The 20,675-nt window shown below is 36.0% G+C and overlaps 1 protein-coding gene across 7 annotated transcripts in view; it reads right to left on the bottom strand.

Moving 5' to 3' along the window:
- Positions 1 to 20,675, bottom strand: part of slc2a9l2 (solute carrier family 2 member 9, like 2) — a 108,781-nt gene that overhangs the window by 12,545 nt on the left and 75,561 nt on the right. For all 7 annotated transcript variants that reach the window (XM_041979488.1, XM_041979489.1, XM_041979482.1 and 4 more), the window contains one exon: positions 8,267 to 8,394. In XM_041979488.1, the coding sequence (XP_041835422.1) occupies positions 8,267 to 8,394 (128 nt within the window). The remainder of the gene's footprint in view (positions 1 to 8,266; positions 8,395 to 20,675) is intronic.

Genomic DNA, 20,675 nt, shown 5'->3' with positions numbered 1-20,675 from the left:
TGCACTATAAAAACAAAAATGTTAGAATTAGTTAAACAATTTGCACCGATTTCAACATTTTTTATTTTTATATTACCCAAAACTGAGCACAAACTCACTTGAAATAAATTCTCATCTTTTATTTACATATGTGATTACACAAATAAATTAGTTGAAACAAGATTAAATTTCACCAATTTGTTTAATTAAATTCCTCATAGTAATAAGGAAACGTAATAATGAGATATTTAAACAATATATTTGTGTTTTTTTTTTCAGTTTTGTGTGTGTGTGTGTGTGTAATGGGTCTCTTAAAACGTTAAATCTTTCATTTCTATACTGTTAATTTCATCCAGACAAACTTTCCTTGAAGATATATTTTGCTTGTTAGATATTATGTCTGCTAACATTTATAAATTGATATTTTGAGGGGTTAACAGATTTTCTTTTAACCTTATATGTGAATATGTAAAATGATAGTATTCTTATCTAATACACACACACAAAAAAGGATAATGCTCAAAATGTGTAGGTGTTTTATGAAAGCATCTGAGAATCCAATAGATTTAAAAAAAATACATTTAAGCTCATATAAAACCAAAGTTATGGTTAAATAAACTCGCTAATGATGTGAATTTCTAAGCTAACTAAATAAGCTAACTACTATTTGTACAACTATTTGTAACCTTAGGAAATGGGTTTCTTCAGAAAGTACCACATAAATGACGCCATGTGCATAGTTAACGAATGATTTATGCATGATTCATCATGGAACAGTGTTCATGAGGAAGGTTGTGATTTGCTTGATTCATCATAGTAATGGCCTGTCCGGCTCTTTTCAAAGATTCAGCTCCTTTAGAAGAGCTGGCTCTTACAGATATTCATTTAGTATCTTTGGGGGCTTCCACTTTTGCCAAATTGAGCAGTTATGAGTGGATTATGTATTTGAAAGCAATTTATTTATTATTAATTTATAAAAAGTTTTAAAAATCTGATTCTTCTCTGCTTTTCACTCATTTCTTAAATTTTCCCTAACATGTTTTTATTTAACTGTTGTTCCCTGTACCTGGCCTGTACCACTACACTAACTCTTTTTGGAGAGTCTGCTGCCCTTCCGTCTTTTACATAATGGTATGATCCTGTTCTGTCCTCTCACGTGATTGTCTACATAGCGTACCAATCAAACTGAAGTCCTGCCACTGCCTGATGAGAAGGAGGAGCTGATGATTTGGCATTACCCAACTAGAGTTGGCTCTTCTCACTTGCTAAAACGACACTATTGTTTCATCACTCTCCAAAGTGGCTAATAAGCTTTATTTGTACCCTGCAAGTTGAATTACAACCAGCATTTGATGGGTTGGTGGATGGTAATTTACAATCCTAACTGTGAGGAAGCTTTGAGTCATTTTTTGACCAGGATTTGTCGTTTTATTCACATATTAAACAGGTCATTTGGGGGGCTTTGTTTCAACTTAAGAGCATTGCCAACATAAAAATAAACCTCTCCCAAAGCAATGCTAAAAAAAAGTGGTTCATGTATTTATCACATAGACTGAACTATTGTAATGAAATTTTAGCTGGATTACCATCCAACTCCCTTAAAATCCTTCAGTTAATACAAAACAGAGCTATGATCCAAAACAAATGTTATATAAATAAAGTTTAGCTGTCTTGAGATTAAGAAGAGATTTGATAAAAACAACATATAAAACATGATTAATGGCTTCAAAAAGACATCACAACAAGCTGGATCCAGCTTGTGCAGTTATGAAGAACTTGCTCACTTAGGACCTCTGGCAAGACATTAAAGACCATATGAAAACATCAAAGACAAATGGAGAGGATGATGGAGAGGAAGATGGGGACCGGTAGGCAAAGACTTAAAACTGGGAGGCTGTGATGTGCATTGTTTTCCCAGCAAATCTTAATTCAGCTTCTCTCTTTTACCAGACCACATGAAAATCTTCAGTGATGGGCAAATACACGTAATTAGGTTCTTATTCATTTTTCTTCTACACATTTTCACTGCAGATCAAACACAATCCTCCAGGTTCTCTTTTTCGAGCTAGTTTCCCTCACAAAACTGCATTTAGTGTCCTTTGATCTCTCTGAAATGGAAGCTTTGAGAATAATGAGTGTAAAATTACGTAGGGGAAAAGTAAACTTCACAAAATATATGAGCCCAACAGATGAAGAAATCAATCATTAATAATCACATACCTTCTAAAATTATTTATCTATTGTAAACATTATGTCAGTGTCATGCTGCAGTTACTGTTCATAAATTGTACTTTTCCAGAACTTCCACCAAATTATGAATTTTAAAAGAATGTAGATATCATTCAACTTCCCAACTTGATCTTGTCTAAAACAAGCTTAGCTGGCTGGTCACTCTTGTTCATATAGACCAGGGATCACCAACTCCAGACCTCTTGGACCAGTTCCCTGCAGATGTTAGATGTTTCCTTGCTGCAACATTCCTGATTCAAACTGAATACTTCTCCAATTTCAGTACAAACCTCTTAATGACCTGTTAATTTGGTATTTCCTGATAAAAACACACCACAATCTTGTATCTCTTACATCAAAGGAAAACTATCAAAGGGCCCTTATAAATTATGTCACAACCAAAATAATTTATCATGATATTGTTTAGATTTATAATTTGGAACTGATGTGTTGACACACCATGACCACCAATTTAAAAAAAAAAAAAATAGTCCACAAAATATTGTTTTTCTTTTTATAACTGTCATGATCCAGAAACACATAGTCACTGACTAATTATGTCTGATGATATATTTAAATGAATTAAGAACATATAAAAATAAACATTACATAGAAAAACAAACAACTCCTGACAGCTGCTGAGATTAGCTTGGTAGCTTATATCAACTACCTAAACAAGCTGGCACACAGAACGTGTCACTGCACACAATCCAAAAGCTAAGATTATTCTGTGTCGAGAGAGTCTCCAATCCTCAGGTTATGAGCCAGGTTTGGCAGAGACATGGCTCACATACAGTTCAGTGCTGCTCTGTGTGGCACAGAACAATGAACTGGAACATTGATGAGGACTGTTGTATGCACTCACCAGCTTAACCCACCCCCAACTTCAGTTGTAATTGTGTTGGAGGTGGCCCAGCCCCTGCTGGGAAAACTGTAGCCACTTTCAATCTGCAAGATGTTTGTATTCAAAGCACAAAGAGATAATGGAAATTCTCCCTCAGCATGGTTAGCCTCTATGCCAGGAGTGTGAGAGGGTAAAACAAGATGCTGCCAGTCTTTTTCACACTTGCTGTGTGAAGTGAAAGGTGCCTGAAATCAGTGTAACAACAAGAAAAACATCCTCTGTCAGTGTTGTTGTTCTCAAGTGTTATTTTTCCTGCAGGATTATAACAGGGTATCAGGCACCCCCTGCTGCACTGCCTTACAGATTCTCTGAAGCCCTGGTACTGATCTGGGATTTAAACTTGATGTTGGACACTCTTATTCAATATTTATTTGAGAAAACACAACAGGAATATGCTGTCATTGCAGGCACCTCTGGTTACAGTATCAGCATGGGGCAGAAAACTGCAGACCATTTCCATTCGTGGGTTAGACCCAGAACAATATAAAATGTGAGGTTTGCTGTGAGGTTTCAGCAACACCTCTGTTGTAGCTGGTTCAGGTGTCTCTGGTATGTAGGCCAGATTTCCTGGGAAGACCCACAACAATCTGTCACTTATCTGACCACAGTCAAACAGCATAAAGTAGAGACTAGGAATTTTATGATTACAGATTTCATAGGTACAATTATTATCAAAGAAATAATTATTGTTCATGATTTCCCAACACTATAAATGTGTAAAATCAAATTAAAACTCCTCATAGGTCTGTAAGTTTTGATAAGGGCTGTTAAAATTAACACATTTGTGTAACGACATTAGTTTGTGGAATTAACGTTTTTTTTTTTGTTTTTTTTTTATGAATTAACGATTAAACAAAACAGTTATTACTCAGGCCATATTAAAAATATGAATTTTACATTATTTCAGCAAGAGAAGCTGAGTTTGGGCATGAACCAAATCCACAAAAATAAATAAATACATACTTAAACATGGGCATACTTCTTTATTTAGCATCAAATAATGTTTAAGGTATTTTCAATCAATCAAAATGTGCCAAAAAGAAAAAAAAAAGATAAGCCAAAAACATTCTTTCTAGGCTCTTGTGGTTTATCTACAGATGGGAACTGCAGATCATTTTTATATTTACTACTCACATCCATTTAGTCTTCCGAATTTACACAATATCTCTTGGTCCTTTTAAATATGGTTTCCTCTCTGTAGGTTTAATTCAAGTGATCATTTCCTACTCATGAGACTTGCAGCGCTAACTAGTTTCCTTTGGGAACATAATGTATTTGCCTATGGACTTTAAAGGAGTAAATCTTTTTATATATGTGATTGAATACAAATATATTCTTGATTTTAACAAAGCGTAAATTTACATCTGCATGTAAATACATACAGCGATTTACCAGTTTTAATGATCTGGTGTAGTGAGGTTTAGTTCTTTTGAGTGACTCACCCACTGATTTGAGTGTGATATTGATTTGGTTTATACCTAGAAAAGGGTCCGCATGGGCTACAGATCCAATTTTACACAGAGCACTGCTACATCATAGGCCCTGCTCAAGCGAATGTCAGTTCAAGACATTTGACTCCTCAGACTTAAAGAAGATTACCAGGAGTGTCTAATCTCTTTGGGATTTGTCTGAGCAGTCAGGTTGGTTCTACAGTAAAGCAAAACAGCTATTCTTATCTTTACAGACACTGAATGAACTTGGAAATAGAACTAATTCAGAGATACTGAGTTTGGCCGAGTCCACTGTCATTATTTTTTATGTGCTATTAAATATATCGAGATAAGACTATACAATCTCAACAAATATACTAGGTAGAGCAAAGAGTAGTGTACAGCAAATACAATGGAAAAATCTATCTATCTATCTATCTATCTATCTATCTATCTATCTATCTATCTATCTATCTATCTATCTGTACTGTGTCCATCCATATGTATTCTATTCTATTGTATTCTGTCATGATTATATACCTAAACTCTTAAAATGTATTATACAACGTAAGCTAAGCAGCAAACTCAATGTAATACTCTGCAGTCCATCAACTGACCAAAACATATCCACTAACACCCCCAATTCAATTTAAAACATTAGTACAAGCACAACATGCTTCTTCGGATGGAGGTTTTTAGAGTTTATAATTCAGGAATTAAACCTGAGAACAAAAGAGTAAAGTTAAAAAAAGGAAAAAAATCAGACTGTGAAATCAATGAAAAACAGCAAGAAGCACAGAAGGACGAGAAAGGAGACTAAATGAAAGAGGGGTAATTTTGACTTGCCCGGAGCAAAAGTCTGCTTTTAGGAGTTGAAGGAGGACTTTGCACTTTCCAGGAGAACATCCCAGTCTCAGACACTAAAAGGATCATATGTCTTAAACTGTTGTTTCTTAAGATTGTAAGTTCTTAACAGATGATCATAATTCACAACAAGCAAATATTTATGTCATTTTCTTGCAATTTAAAAAAGTTTATTGCACTGTTTATTATCTTACAGAGAAAGTAGGCAGTTTGCTGTGGTGGCTAAAATATGAAATAGATATGAAAGAGATATGAAAATCTGCTTCAACCCGTTAAGATCAGATACAGAATTTCAAGTAACGTTCAACTCTGACAACTGGAACCAGCAGTGAAATCTTAAAGTTTTCAACAGGAAGAAAAAAAAACAGAAAAAAATTTGATAGAAACATTACATGACATTGATTTTAATTATCAAGACCTGAGTGTGCTAACATGTCTTTTAGGTGAAGTGTGCTTTAATAAGAGATTTGGCCTGGTTGCGAAGACTTCCACAGCAGAAAGGGTTAAATGGAATAAAAACCTGGCAAAAACCTATGGTGCCTGCAAAGCTTAGAAAGAGGCTACAACTATGTATTCATCACTGATGTCATGTACCGTGTTTCACCAGCTACATCTTGTAAACAAATGGCCTGCGGTGAAAATCAGCATGTCAGCAGCAGCAGCCAACTCTGTTGTCCACACCGGATCTGTTCAGCCACAGTTCTACTACACACTCAAGGCATTTTGACAAGTTAAAAAATAATGTGGAAATGAAGCCATTCCAGTGTGTAGCAGATACAGTGCACAGATGGCTGCACTGAGTGAGTAAATGGACAGCTAAATAGCATGTCTGAAACATGACAGATAAGTTTCAATACTTTTGATTTAACATGTGCACTTCCATAAAGTCTGAGTTCTGACAAAGTGATTTAAAAGACAATTCTCAAGTCAAGGCATTTGTAGTAAGGGGACCATATTTGTCCCTCAGTATTCTGCAGTTTCAATCCACAACCCTTCATCTCTCACATGAAGCGAAGTCTTGTCAGAGTGCATTTTATATATTTTGCTGTCATTATCTGGCAGTTATAATTAAAAAAAAAAAAAAAAAAAGTTTGACGGTGCCACAATAAAAGGGAGTAAAAACTGTCTAATTTCCCTCAGGGATAAATAAATTATTTTCAGTATAATCCTATTTAAGCTATAAAAACCTGGTGGAATACCCTAAAGGCCTCAATTTTTTAACCTCACATCTGTTTCAGCAGACGTTATGATCACAGTAATCTCTATTGATGGAAACAGGACAAGAATTTTCATTTGTGTGCTTCACAAAGTTTTGTGGGGTTTGACATTAAAGAACTCGAACCGAAAATCTGTCGGTTTGTTCCATTTAAAGAAAAAATAGTTCATCAAGACACGCTTGTATAATATAATTCTATTGCTTAAAACAAAGGATATAAAAGAAGAAGAAAAGAACTAAATATGTAGGGGAGAACAGGGTTGGATGTCACATTTTTTACTTTGATTTCAATTCTCAAAATTGGTAGCCGCAGATTGATCCATTTTAATCTCTAATGGAAGCCTAAAGTGTCATGTCAAAATTAATTAACTTTTCACTCCTCAATATAATGGTTGCCAAATACAACCACCCCTCATTGTGGGGTTGGTTCTCACAATGCTATTTCAATGAGGAAATAACAAAAAAAGTCATCTGAAAAATTGTATATTTTATTGAAATATTTTATTCTAAAGCATTTAACTTAATATTTTATTTGAAACAACCATTTATTGAGGCTACAACCTCTCATATATCAAGTTTTGGTTGATGCCTTAGATGTCACGTGACAACCAACCCCAACAGTCAGAAGTTAAGCTAGCAAGCATAAACAATAGCCTAGCAAAGAAAAAAACTTGAACTGTAGCTCTTCCTTTTTATTATACAAAGGTAATAAGTGTTACATTTTAAACCAGTGTGTAAAAGACTTAGAAGAAGAATACAGAAAAACTGAAAGGTTACATTTTAATGTCAAAAACTTAAAATGTCCTCTCACCTCAATGTCAAGAGTCAGAATGCTAAATTAACCATGTAGCTAATCTATGACCACTATTAAGGAAATTTTAGTACCACTGTCTTTCAACAGCTTCCTCTACTGGTTGAGTTGTTGCCACTGTGACAACCAACCCGTGTGACAACTAACCCCGGTCTCCCCTACTGCATGACAATTGTAAACAGAACAATCTCTGGGTTAAGAAGCCATTAGTGACAGCTTCCAAATAAACATGACTCAGTGCCCTCCCTCCAAGAGAAGCTGTTAGTAGTATCTAATTGGGGATACTGAATCCATATTGTTTGTGAAAAGACTACAGAAAATCTAAATTAGTGTGCTGAGTGAATATAGTCCAGAGAAGTCAGAGTGAGGTCAACATGATGAGACAAGGTGCCACTGCAAGAATTAATGAGGAGCTGGAAACTCCAAAGGGCTGCAAACGCTGACCTTATACAAACATGGCTGACACGGTACCAATGGCCTAATTTTAATAAAAGTTCCCCTGTTTTAGAGCAGGAATGCCAGGTCCAGTCTTCGAGAACTACTATCCTGCAACTTTTAGATGTATTTCTTCTCCAATACACATGAAATAAATAGTTGAACACCCTAATGTGCATGTCATTCAGCTCTACAGAGGACTGGTAACCAGGCATTCATTTGATTCAGGTGTGTTGGAGAAGGGGTTCATCTAAAAGTTGCAGGATAGTAGGTCTTGAGGACTGGGCTTGGCCACCCCTGTTTCAGAGTTTCTCCTCTTAAACAAACAAAAAAACTTGAGCTGAGTAGAGCTGCTGGACGTTAACACAGAGTGTACTCAATTAGAAGAGCAAACTTACTTGAATGAATGGAAACAGGAGGCCTACAGCAAAGTTGGACAGCCAGTTTACAGTACCAGCGATCATGAAAGCAGCAGGTCGGTAGGACTGTTCAAACAGTTCCCCAGTCAGGACAAATGGGATGCCACCTGATAAGAGAGAAAACAATAGTTCAACCATTAATCACAATAAAGAAATAGAATACTACAAATGGCTTTAGTCTGAGAAGCATTGTGTGCTTAAAAGCCTTAGACAAAGCAAACAAAGACTTCTTTATTGTTTGCTCTTTCTTAAAGATGAATAATATTTTCTTGGCTCTTGTTGTTCTGCCCTCTCATTACAAAGTTTAATTACTTGTTTGCCTTGGGTCTAAGTACAAGTCTGATACGAAATGCTGAATCTTCCTGTTTGCTTTCCACAAAGCACTTTAAACAAGAAAGTCATGATAACTTGGGTTCATGTCAACATTTCATGGTCACTTTGTCTTGAATTTCAGTTGTCAGAAGAAGCACACAGTCCATGGGACAGTCCCCAGTAGCATGGGACCCTGCAAGCTATAAGCTGTCCACATTTCTGCAGTTATTTTATAAAGAACAAGAGAATCTATTAAACAAACTTGCTAATATCACATTCAATTTGAACAAGAGGTAGAAATAATCTATACTCTAAGCAATGAGGACAAAAGATGGTTGTATCTGTCACTTTATTTAGTGACTTAAAAAAGAAAAAAAAGGTTACTGTGGACTGTAACCATGCCGTACACAATCAGAACCAAACTCTGAACTTTCTTCTTCTCTCCCTCACCTTACAAACACACAGACCCCGTCAGCTACTTCCTCCATCCACTCACCACACAAGCACACCCATAGCATCCCGGTCACAGAACAGTGTACTTTCTTTTCTTTAGTTTCACATTCTCCGGCCTTTTGTTAGCAACCTCAGTTGAACCTCCCCTTGACTAGCAAATTCGTAGCCTGTCATTTAATCATAGCCACCCACTCGTTCTCAATATAACCTTAAAACCACCAACTCCTGCAAGATTTGTGTTGGGTCCCATGGGACCTGCTGGATTCCAGTCCCATTGCAAGGTTGTAGCAGCAGGTTTCATAGTTGTGGTCCTGCCCAGAAAAAGCTCTGTCCCATAAAAGCTACTGTATACCTTGGATATACAGTAAGTTCATCCATCCATCTTCTATACCACTTAGTCCAATTCAAAGTGGCAGGGAAGCTGGAGCCTATCCCAGCAATTAGCAGGTGAGAGGGAGGGTACACCTGGACAGGTCGCCAGTCCTTCGCAGGGCTATACAGTGAGTCCTAAACGCAATTTCATGGTCTAACCTGGATGAAATAATATATTTGTTATTCTTACAGGTGGCTATTTGAATATTTAGGTTGGTTGGCTTTAATAGGACATGACTGTGCAAATGAAGAACATTTTATTAGCCCACTTCTTAACTTTATCACATAGTCAATGTGTTGATCTGGTTGTGCTGTAAATGATGTGACTGCAGGTTTTTAAATGCTTGCTGGTTAAATATTGATGCCTGAGGTTTTCTTCACAATTCCATTTGGACTGTGTGTTTGTAGGTGTGTTTGTTTTTGCACAGTAATCACATGGCTGCTGAACCAAACATTGGCCTACCTCCACAGGTGGGTTACTGCCTGAAAATGTCTGGGAACCTCTCCTAAGAGTCCTGTTGAGACTGTTATATTGAGCCTTTTGATGAGGGTAGAGGAGAGAAAAGCACTGGACTGGTGGCTGATAGTTTTGTGTGGATGTTGGTCTACATGGAATAATGAGCTTTGGTGATTATTTAAACTGTGGGTGTGCGAGTGTGAGTATGTGCATGCAGTATATGAGTTGGCGTGGTCTGGGTGAAAGTATGACTCTCGGCCTGACTTTTTGTCTGAGTCTGGCCCTGCTTCAAACTTTCATTGACTTTTTTTTATATAAGTGTACCATGCATTGTTTATTGGCCCCTGCAGATTATTGGGAGGCAGCACTTTTCTTTGAAGTTATCTTGTGATGTAGGTGAATGACAAACTGCCATGTTGAGTCCTTCTTTCAACAATTATAAGGAGAGGGTAGGGCCATCTGAGAACTGGGTGATAACTGTATTGGTTAAGTGGAACATCAGGGACCAATTAGGTAATCTCCCGAGTATGATATAGCAAAATGTGACTTGATTTTAGATTTGTTTTAAAACCATTAATTATTCTGAATGGTATTGGGAGTTTATATTTTTTAGAATTATTCATCCATAATATAAACTGAAAACTATTATCTTCACTATCATAATTATTACTATTACTATCATTACTATTGTATTTAAGTATTGTAGGTTATATAGGCTTATACATTATATAAACAAGGACGCATCATTATCACTACTATATTGTTGTTGCTATCATTATTGCTGTAGATATTATATTGTTACTGTTATCAATACAATTATTCTTACTGCATAGCTCCATTACAAACATGTATTTTGTTTATGAAGTTATTTTTATATATGCTGAGTATTTTCTTTATCTTCTTCTTGCTGCTTCATCATAACATGATGTAATGTATGGCGTTGCCTAGTGTTTATCATTAATATGTGACTGTTGTATGTATAATGAATATGATATTGATAATTATTAGAATTTACTAGAATATGGAGAGGCGGTGTGACAAATGGGTGTCCTTTGTACAGAACACTTTGTACTTGTAGTCTTTTTTTTTTTTGTTTGTGTTTGGTTACTTTTTTACCTTATGTTTTAAAAAAAAACTCAAATCAAAATCAGATAATGTCATGTTTATGTACATGATGGAAACAAAGGGTGTGTTCAGAAAGCAGTTTTCATAGGTCAAGCCAAGAGTACAATATTCTGTACGGTCCACTTTATTAATCTGTTGCTGCAGCTGACTACATCTGACAGCTGATAGAGCTAAATATGTAGAGTATTTTGATGTAGATTCATTGAAGTGAAACTTAAAAGACAATTCTGCATAATAGCTTAAATGTTTGGATTGTTGAGCTAATGAAGAATAGTTCAATCTCGTTTACACTGCTGTGTTGGATAGCTCTGAACTGGGTGACCTGAGCCTTCTGGAGTAGCCTCCTGAGGAACCTTTTGGATAAAGGCAGCAAACTTCAGTCAATTAGACCAATGATGCACCTTTCAGTGAATAAGAAACTGTTGTTGACAATCACTGATCAATACCAGGCCAGTGCAGATTTCCTTTACCTTTGTTCTGTCTACAAATGGACTACTCAGTCAGGAAAGATGGGTTTTCTCTTAGTTTTGATTTTGTGAAAGGCTCCAGCTGTCTTTTAAAGCAGGTTAAAAGCTGGTCATACAAAAGAAAACAATTTAACCACCATCAGTTTCTAGTATCCAGTTATGTCACCTCTCAGTAAGTAAATAATTTAAATGTTTTATTTCAACAAAGATCTTTGTTAGACTGAAATGTTGTAATTTTATTTGTTTGTTCGTTATTTCTATTTTTATCTATTGCATGGAGTAGGGCTAATCTGTGCAGGCAGACCAGTCTTTCTTTCCTCATCCAAACAAAGATTTAAAAAGCTTCTGCATTCGGGAAAAGATGTAAATTTCAAAGTTAGTACTTTGTAGATTCATCTTTCACAGCAATTACAGCTGCAAGTCTCTTAGGGTGTTTTCTATGTGGTTGGCACATCTGGCTGCTGGGATTTTGACCCTTCTTCAAAGCAAAATTGCTCCAGCTCCTTCCAGTTGGATGGGTTCCACTGGTGTACAGCAATGTTTAAGTCATGCTACCGTCTCAGCTGAATTGAGGTCTGGTCTTTAACTTGGCTGTCCCAATGTATTTAAATGATTCAGTTTAAACCCCTTCAGTGTTGCTTTAGCTCTCTTCCCTGTGGGGCTTTCTAGTTTCTTCTGGGTTGCTTTTGGTCTTTGATGTCTGTCAAAGAATTGATGTCAAAATCCTGCTTTTAGTTTCTAACTACTGAATGGGTTTTGGTGGATGGCCCTCAAAAAGCAGGTTTATTGTGGTGTCATGTGTTTTTCAGTTTTGTGCAGATGGGCTTTAATGGTACTTTGTAAGACTTTCAAAGTTTAATTTTTTTTTCTTTTCAACCCATTCCTGATTTTTGCCTTTCCACAGCTTTGTCCCTGGCCACTTTGCAGAGGTTCTTGATCTTCATGGTGTCGCTTCCTTGGTTGTTCCTCTGGATTTGTGGTGTTGCAGACTCTGGGGCCTTTAAAAGTAGGTGTGTATGTACTGAGATCACAAGATGCTTAGAATGCACACAGGTGGACATTGTTTAATTAAGTCTGTAACTTCTGCAGTTAAATGTAAACAGCAAAACATTTTAGGGACTTCATAACAGAGAAGGTAAATAAATTTGCCTGCACCACAATAAGCTTTTAAAAACTTTTTTTTAAGATAATCTTGAATTTCACCTGACCAATCTGGGTATTTTTTAGTCGATTGTTCAAATACCCCTCTGCTGTGACATACTGTTTGAACTGGTAACCGTCCGGATAATTTATTTTAATCTATGCATTCAAACATGAATGCTTTTACAACATAAACTGATGGATGCAAGACTCAGAAAAAAGCAAACTTTTATTCACAGCAGTTACAGTCTTAATGATATTTCTGCAAGTTAAATCTTATCAAGGTCATGTGTTATCTGAGGTTTTTTTTGTTTGTTTTGTTTGTTTGGTTTTTTGTTTTTTTTTGTGAACACAGAATATCAAAGCTTGCTATTAATTCATTTTAGTAACCAGTTACAGAAAGATGGGCACCCTCTAGCCACACATGCAGGTTTTTCTCAACATGATCCATGCTGTTAATTTGGCTAAATTTATTACCTAAGTGTTATTAGCTTATTAGCATTACTTAAAGGTAGGGTAGGAGATATTTTCGAGGAGAATTTTTACTTTATTGCTTAAAATCCCCTTCACACCTTGATTGTAGACAATTAATTAAATGCTCTAACCCAAAAATAAACACATTTAGTCACCTATGGAACAGACAGAACTGAAAAAACACCATCCAGTCATTTTAACCGGCCCATTCTAAAAGATTGGTGGTGATATGTCTATCAAACTCTACTGCCATTTGTCTCTCAGCCCTCTCTGCGGTACTCCTCTTCGTGCATGAATCCCTCTCAGATGCTTGGAGGACTCGCAGGGGCAACGAAGCGAAAGCCAGAGTTTGAAGAAAGGGGTTTGGACTTTTGAATTGTGTATTTTCAAACTGTAGCCTGCTCCTGTTTTTCCAGGATCTCCTACCCTACCTACCTACCTACTTACCTTCAGAACTTCAGGTAAATGGCTTTATATTTGGTCAATCTGGCTGTAGACTGTCTTTTATAAAAATGACTTTTATCAACTGAAGTTACATAATTCTTAGCATCCTCATGGAATTAATTACTTTTGAGAATAAGCTAATTCATTACTTGAACAACAGACTGTTAATCAAATGTGCCCAGCTGAATAAAACTGTGTGTGCTTGTGTGAGTTTGCGCATGCACTGCTCACAGCAATCATCTGCATATCAAAGACTAATCATCTGCCTTTGAGCCCTGCAATTATAAATTACAGTTGATAATGGGCAGCAAACACAACATCCACTTATCCATATATCTATGAATTCAGGCATATTGTGGATAAAGGGATGAAGCAGGAGAAAAAAAAGCCAAAGCATATTTTATTAGCTTAGTAGATTAAGTTATTTTAGACTTGAGAATTTGCCAAAAGAGGCAGTATCTTATTAAATCTACCTGCCCTGTAGTTAAAGGTTACATACAGATTGTGAGCCCACAAAGCACCAGAACAGTAAACACATTCCTGGAATTTTGTCATAAAAATCTTCAAACTTTTTTTTAGATGCAGCTAAAATAAAATAAGAACTTGGGGTGCTACTGTGATGCTTTTACTTATTAAAAAGGCCGTGAAGTTTTTATTTACACAGTTATGGTCTGGTGGCCATTTCAACATGTTACAAAGCAAATAAATTGTGTGCTGCTAGCTGCAAAACTGTCCAAGTGGAAGTATAAATCTGCTTCACACATCATGCAGGGGAGGGTGTATGTGTGTGTGTGTGTGCATGTGTGTGTATACATGCATTTGAGTTCCTGACTGTTGGAGGGGGTTTAGACCTTTTCCATGATAATCCGCTCAGTATAAAAGTGTTTTTCATGGAGTGCTGCTCCCAATATGAAAAGCTTATTCGTGTGCTTGATCAAAAATGGCTCAAAAATCTACAATCTGCAACTTAAAAATTTTAAATTTAATCAGGATCCATAATGTTACAAAGTTATTTTCAAACTCACAGCTTTAGTTAGTTGCAGGGGCTAATAGAGTATCCTTGTTGCCACCGCATGTTGTGGTCTCACAAGGGCGAGTTGAGCCAAGGGACTGCTCAGTAATTGGGCTATTTATGTTATTTGGTCAGCATATGTTTGTAGAGGGCCTCAGAGGAGATGTGATGCATTGAATCATGCAGAATGAAAGTATGCAGGTTTCCCTCCCAGGCAAACAGCACTGCCTCACTTATTAGTATACATCCATGCACAGTCAATTATTCATTTTAAAAGTAACCTAGTTTGAAAATCACTCCCTGTTACACCGGTCTTATACTGCATCTCCTCTGTTGTAATTTTTCCTAAATATAATAGTCATTATTCTGCAATCTGCAAGCATCCCTTTAACTGAGAAGTTAGGTTATATTTTTCCTGTATGACCTATTTCCACTAAAGATTGATTTTTACAAGAAAGTACATACGGGCCCATTAAAAAATGTATATTTGTTTTTTACCTGGGGGAGTAACATGCATCAAGTAAAAACTGGATAACCAACAATCCGTTAGAAAACCAGAACAGCTTGAATTGAAGGTGTTGCTAAAATACAAACAATGTTTTGCTGCTTGAAAGCTCATCCATACTGGAAGTCTTAGAAAGGTCTTTTAAAAATTTTAAAAGAAATGTAAAAAAGTGAGAACAATAATCAACATAAACTACTTTTACTAATTGAAATTCGATCGTGTTCATGACTGGTAAGCAAATTATTAAATTAATTACATTTAATTGTGTAGTGTCGGCATACCAACAACTACACTACTGATAAATTAAGCTAGGGGTTAATTATTGGGGGCATAAGGTTTAATTAGAAAAGATTTTCAACAACATCTTCACATGCATAACAGCACTAAGCCGATCAGACAGATGTTATAAATTTGCTTCGTTGTGGTTTGTGTGTTACACGCACTTATGCACTGGCTCCTGTTTCAGCTTGACCTCCTAAGACATCCCATTTTTTGTGTGTTGGTCACACTCCAACAGTGCCAGAGCCTTGATCTGCTGTGCCTCAGGCAGAAACCTGCAGATGACTGGGCAGCAATGAGAGAGAGAGTGAGCAACCAGAAGCCAGTGCTTTATATTTCCCTTGCAGTTGGTTCTGACATGGGTTTTTAGCAGCTCATTTGTGTAGTTTACCAGGCTGCCAGAATTCTAGGTCATGTTTGTAAATACCCTGCAAAATAAATACAGTAATCAATTGGAGGCTTTTATGGTAGCATTACTTTGGCCCCAGGAATGAGTCATGTGGTTAGCTCCAGATGTGTGCTTCAGAAATTATCTAACAACTGCACTATAAATACACTCTAATTACATAATAGAATAATCATGACACACCAGTAGAATAGCAGCCTCTCCCTTAAACCCATGAAACCAACATGTCACAAAAATACCATGATCTAGAGAGAATTGCACACTGTACACGCATGCTGAGAGTGAATGTGTAATATTTAGTGACATCTGTCTTCTGCAGAAGTACTGCAATACAACAGGGACCAGTACCAGCTTTCTATGTGACTCATTCTAAAGTGTAACTTACAGTTTCACTTAATCCTAGATTAATGAAACCTATAATATATCTACCAACAGATCACCCTAAATTACACTCATCAGCTCTTACAGAGTCAGGATGCCAGCAAACAAAGTTTATTTAAACAAAATAATTTCAGTTTAACATTTAAATATATCATAGAGGAATGGCTTAATCATACTTTGCTGCTGATATTTTTGGACTTTAATTCAATCAGCCCAGCTGATGATGACCAGCCAGCGTTGTAAAAAGCTGTCTGATGGAGCAGATCTATGTAAGAGTGAACATACTGACCACTTTGATATAAAGTCAGACTATAGTCAGTATATCATTTGATTTCACACAAGGAGATCACAAGGAGAGTGGGTCATATACAATCTTGTTACCACTATGCTTTTTGTGATTTTACTGAACGTCACTTCAGCAGATAAATTATGTCACCCTCTACCGAGCCAGGGCAGTAAACAGTTTGGCAATATAAAGTCTAATAAAAATGAGGTAAGCTGAAGAAATCTATAAGCTCAGGGTTAGAAGCAAAGAGAAGATGAAAAAAATGTTTCTTCAAATTTTTCTTCAAATTCTGGTAAATCCTTTAAAGCCCGACCCCAAAAAACTGGGAAGAACATATTTTTTTAACCTGAAGTCTTCATTTGGCCCTTTGAAAAAATGTAAAATATAAATAATAAGTTATGAGCAAAATTATTTTTTGTATATTTACCGTTTATTACAGTGTGATATGTCAAAATTACTGTAGTGCAAAAGGTATCCACCAGGGGGCAGAAGACAAAAATCAGATTGTGTTCAACAGGTTTTGAGCAAAGTTTTTACCATAAAGGGATGAAAAAGGTCTCAGAAACTGTATGTATTAAATATGATACACATTATTATATTAAAGGGTTAAAATGTTACAGGCAACATTGTTACTCTAGTTGAGGGCATCAGCTCAGCTGACATTAGTATGGAGCAGAAGTTTGCAAAAAACCAGATTTTCTTTTTAGAGGTTAGTCAGGGCCACCTAGCAGCTCTCTAGACTTATTAGATGTCCTGGGCTCACACTGCTGAACATCTGTAGCCTGCAGAGAAGATCTGAACATCATGAATCTTTCATGTTGATGATTTCATGTGCAGAACAAGTATTCTTTAACTTCTTTGAGAAGTTGTGCTGCCTGGCTGACAATGAGATGTTTTTCTTCAGAATCTTCAGAAACAACAGGGGTGGTGCTCTTTATGAATAGAGAAGCCAGTTTTAAAATTCTCACAGTTTTGTATACTTTGTTAAAAATCAGCCTTGTTTTTTTAGTTTAAAGAAGCTAACAGTCATTTTGAGGCATTTCTGCAAAGCATTTCCTTATTCTCCTCTTATGACACTAATTGAAAATAACATCCAGACTTTCATCACTTTATAAATGTCTCACACATTCTCACAAGTTATCTTGCACACCTCTACATCTTTGCCTAATGCAGGATATGAGAATCTATGAATATGAAATGAACCCCTGCTTCAATCTCTATTTATTGCCAGCAGCTGTTCACCTTCAACTGTACTAAAAAACCACCCTCAGTGAATTTTGGAATGTTGTAATACTGCAGTAATTCACTCCTGCCTGTTTCCACCAGTAAACTGTTCTAAAGGTGATGTGGCTTAAACATAAAAATTTGTGCTGGGCAACGATTAAAATTTTTAGTCGCATTGTTACGTGATAAATGTTCTTTTCCTTTAAAAGGTCTACTGCAATATGAAGAAAATGCAGTATGTTTTGGTTTATAAACACTAAATCTATCTGGACCTTCCACAATGGATCTTTATAAAGGCTAAAAATGCTGAAGAACTAACTAATGTTTTTAAATATAGATAAAACAACAAATACATTTTTATTTTTTTTTTACAAATTGTCATTTGTTTCATGGAATATTTGCATTGAATTTCCACAACATGAGACTAAAAGTAATATATTTTTATCCATTTTGTTTGCTTTTTTAACAAATTTTCACTAAAATTTATATCCTATACAAGAAAGTCTGTTATCTTTTTGCAAAAATTTAATGTTTTTCTTTATTTTAAAGCCAAAAAATAGAAATAAAAATGTGATTTTTCAAAAATGGCAACAACTATCCTAAAGTAGATATTTATCAGAAATTATAAGTTGTATTTTTTTTAAAAGTCTCAAAACATTTGTGGCTCGAAAGGAGTTTTATTTGGCTGGCTGAGAAAAAAATGGCTATTTGGATTGGAAAAGCTGCAGACCCCTGCACTAAACACAAACAGGTTTAGTAACAGTTGTCTTTAAACAGCAGCAGTTAAAATATTTCTTAATATATATTAAATCAAATATTTATGACAGAGAAGGATGAAATTTTCAGGATTCACTAACTAAAAGGTAAAAAGTCAGTGGGGTGAATTTAAAGCTGTGAAGATGCTTCCTTCTAAACACAGAGAGAACAATATCTGATGAATATCAGCCGGTGAACCATCAGCCATGCAGGATTAGAATCTCACAGTTTATAGATAGTGAGGAGATATAAATATTCACAATATGCACAATAACTTCAATCCATGCACCTTTAGCGGTTGATTATCCAGATTTCTGGCCTATAAATTCTCTAACCTTTCATTCTTAGCTTGACTGTTTAGCTTCACCTCTGCACCTGCACCCTCCGCTACCGGGAGTTAAGGGGTTAACATCTAGTTTTACAGGAGTAACGTCAGGTCTGTACATCTAACTATAATCATGTGTGGTATCCACAGAAAGTCCAGAATCTCAGCTAACAGCTCAGTAAAATAATTTCTATGACAACCAAACACAGTTAGGACAATTAAAGACAATTAAAAGACCAAGTACACAAAGTCCGAAAAATAATGTAAAAACAAATTATCTACCTGTGTCCACTGGAAGGCATGAACACAGACAAACGACTCCTCTACTGAAAGCTCACAGGCAAAAGAACAGTCATAAAATGTCTTACCTTTGCTGTCTTGCCTTGAAACATGTATCCACCAGGATCAAACCAGTTTAGTTTACAAAAGAAAAGTTTCTCATTGTCTTTTGGGAGCAGTTTCCCATCCAAAAATCACAATTTTCTGCCCATTTGCATGACTTTTGCCGGACAAAGAGAAATGCCAGTGAGCAAGATGTTTGGCGAAAAAAAAAAGAAAATAAAAAGAAAGAAAACCTGTGTTGTGTGATAAAAAAATAAAAATAAAAAAATGCTGTTAGTCAATTAATGCATTAATGCAATAATAACCCTTAATGTGCCCAGCCCTAATAAAAATATAAAATCCTGACCGTTCCAGCCCGTGTTTAAGATAGTTATTGACCTTAACTGCTTATTCAGCTTATCATATTTAATCTAGTACATAAGAAACATAAAAATGTTCAAGTTAACAAAGTTAAACACTAGGAGGGGTCCTAAACGTTCAGAGAGCCAGAGGAACTTTAATTTGAATATAAAACCAGGAATTGGGGCGCTACCGTGGTGCTGTTCATTAAAAAGTGGTCCTCACTGCATGATTTGAACATATTCCGTTTCATTCATCCAGCAAAATAGATTCAGATATTTCAGGGAGGAACAGTGTGAGAAGCAACTAGAAGGAGCAGATTAGATTAAAAAATTAGTATCAATGGTTTATTTTACAGTGAGATAAACCTCTGACACATCTGCAAGGTTAACATTTTAATCTGCCTTGCTGTGCTATGAAAACCAGTCCAGTTTTTTCTTAGGTCAGCTCTGTATAACAATCTCCACTGGAAAACAATTTCAGTGCCTTTTTTTGTGTCATTTCAAAACATTATGGTTTTTGTCAGTGGTGCATAAAAAGCTCAATACAAGAAATAAGTCTCAGCCTGTCCAACCAAAAGAAAAAACACCCTGCTGTAGCAGCTGATGTGCATTGCAGGGAGAAGTGAAAAAACTCTTGGCAGAGGATCAATACCAATCAATGGTCTAAGTGAAAGCATAAAATGGTTTTCTGTTGCATTTTAATAAAAGGAGGCAGTGGACAAAATGAGGGCTCCACATGAAGCTGTGTTTCTATGTGTGATGAGGTTTAACAAGACAAAAAGAAAAGTTTATCATTTAATACATGTTACTGTGGCAAAGTGCATTGAAGAGGATGCTTTAAATTGACCTTGGAGCAGCCACAAGTAGAAGCTATCCTTTAACTACTAACATCTCATTTTATCCATTCCTCCCAGCACATGCTCTGCTGTGCAGCCATGAAGTCCACGCAGCAGGAGTCATTATTTGCTGTGCAAAAAACTTCCCCTTTTAAAATGGCTGCTGTGGATAATATTTATTGTGGAGAAAAAAAAGTCTTTTGAGCAAAGATTTGAAACTTTTTCCTTTTTTAATTTTCAGCTTTCATTTATCTTTAAGGTCCTGCATTTTAAAGCTGCAGATAAGCTGGAAACATTGGAGAAACTAATCTAGGTTTCATTTCCTTTAAGTATTCATATAAAAGTCTAAATGAAAGATTATTCAAAGCACAAGACTTCAAGACCCTATGCCAGTTCATTGTCATGTACCTGTTGTGTTTCCCCAGTCTTTGTATTTGTAAGTTTAGTTTGT

This window comes from Melanotaenia boesemani, chromosome 3 (assembly GCF_017639745.1).
Source record: "Melanotaenia boesemani isolate fMelBoe1 chromosome 3, fMelBoe1.pri, whole genome shotgun sequence".
NCBI classification, from domain to species: Eukaryota; Metazoa; Chordata; class Actinopteri; order Atheriniformes; family Melanotaeniidae; genus Melanotaenia; species Melanotaenia boesemani.
Note: the sequence above shows the minus strand (reverse complement) of the source record. Positions and strands in the feature narration are given on the sequence as shown.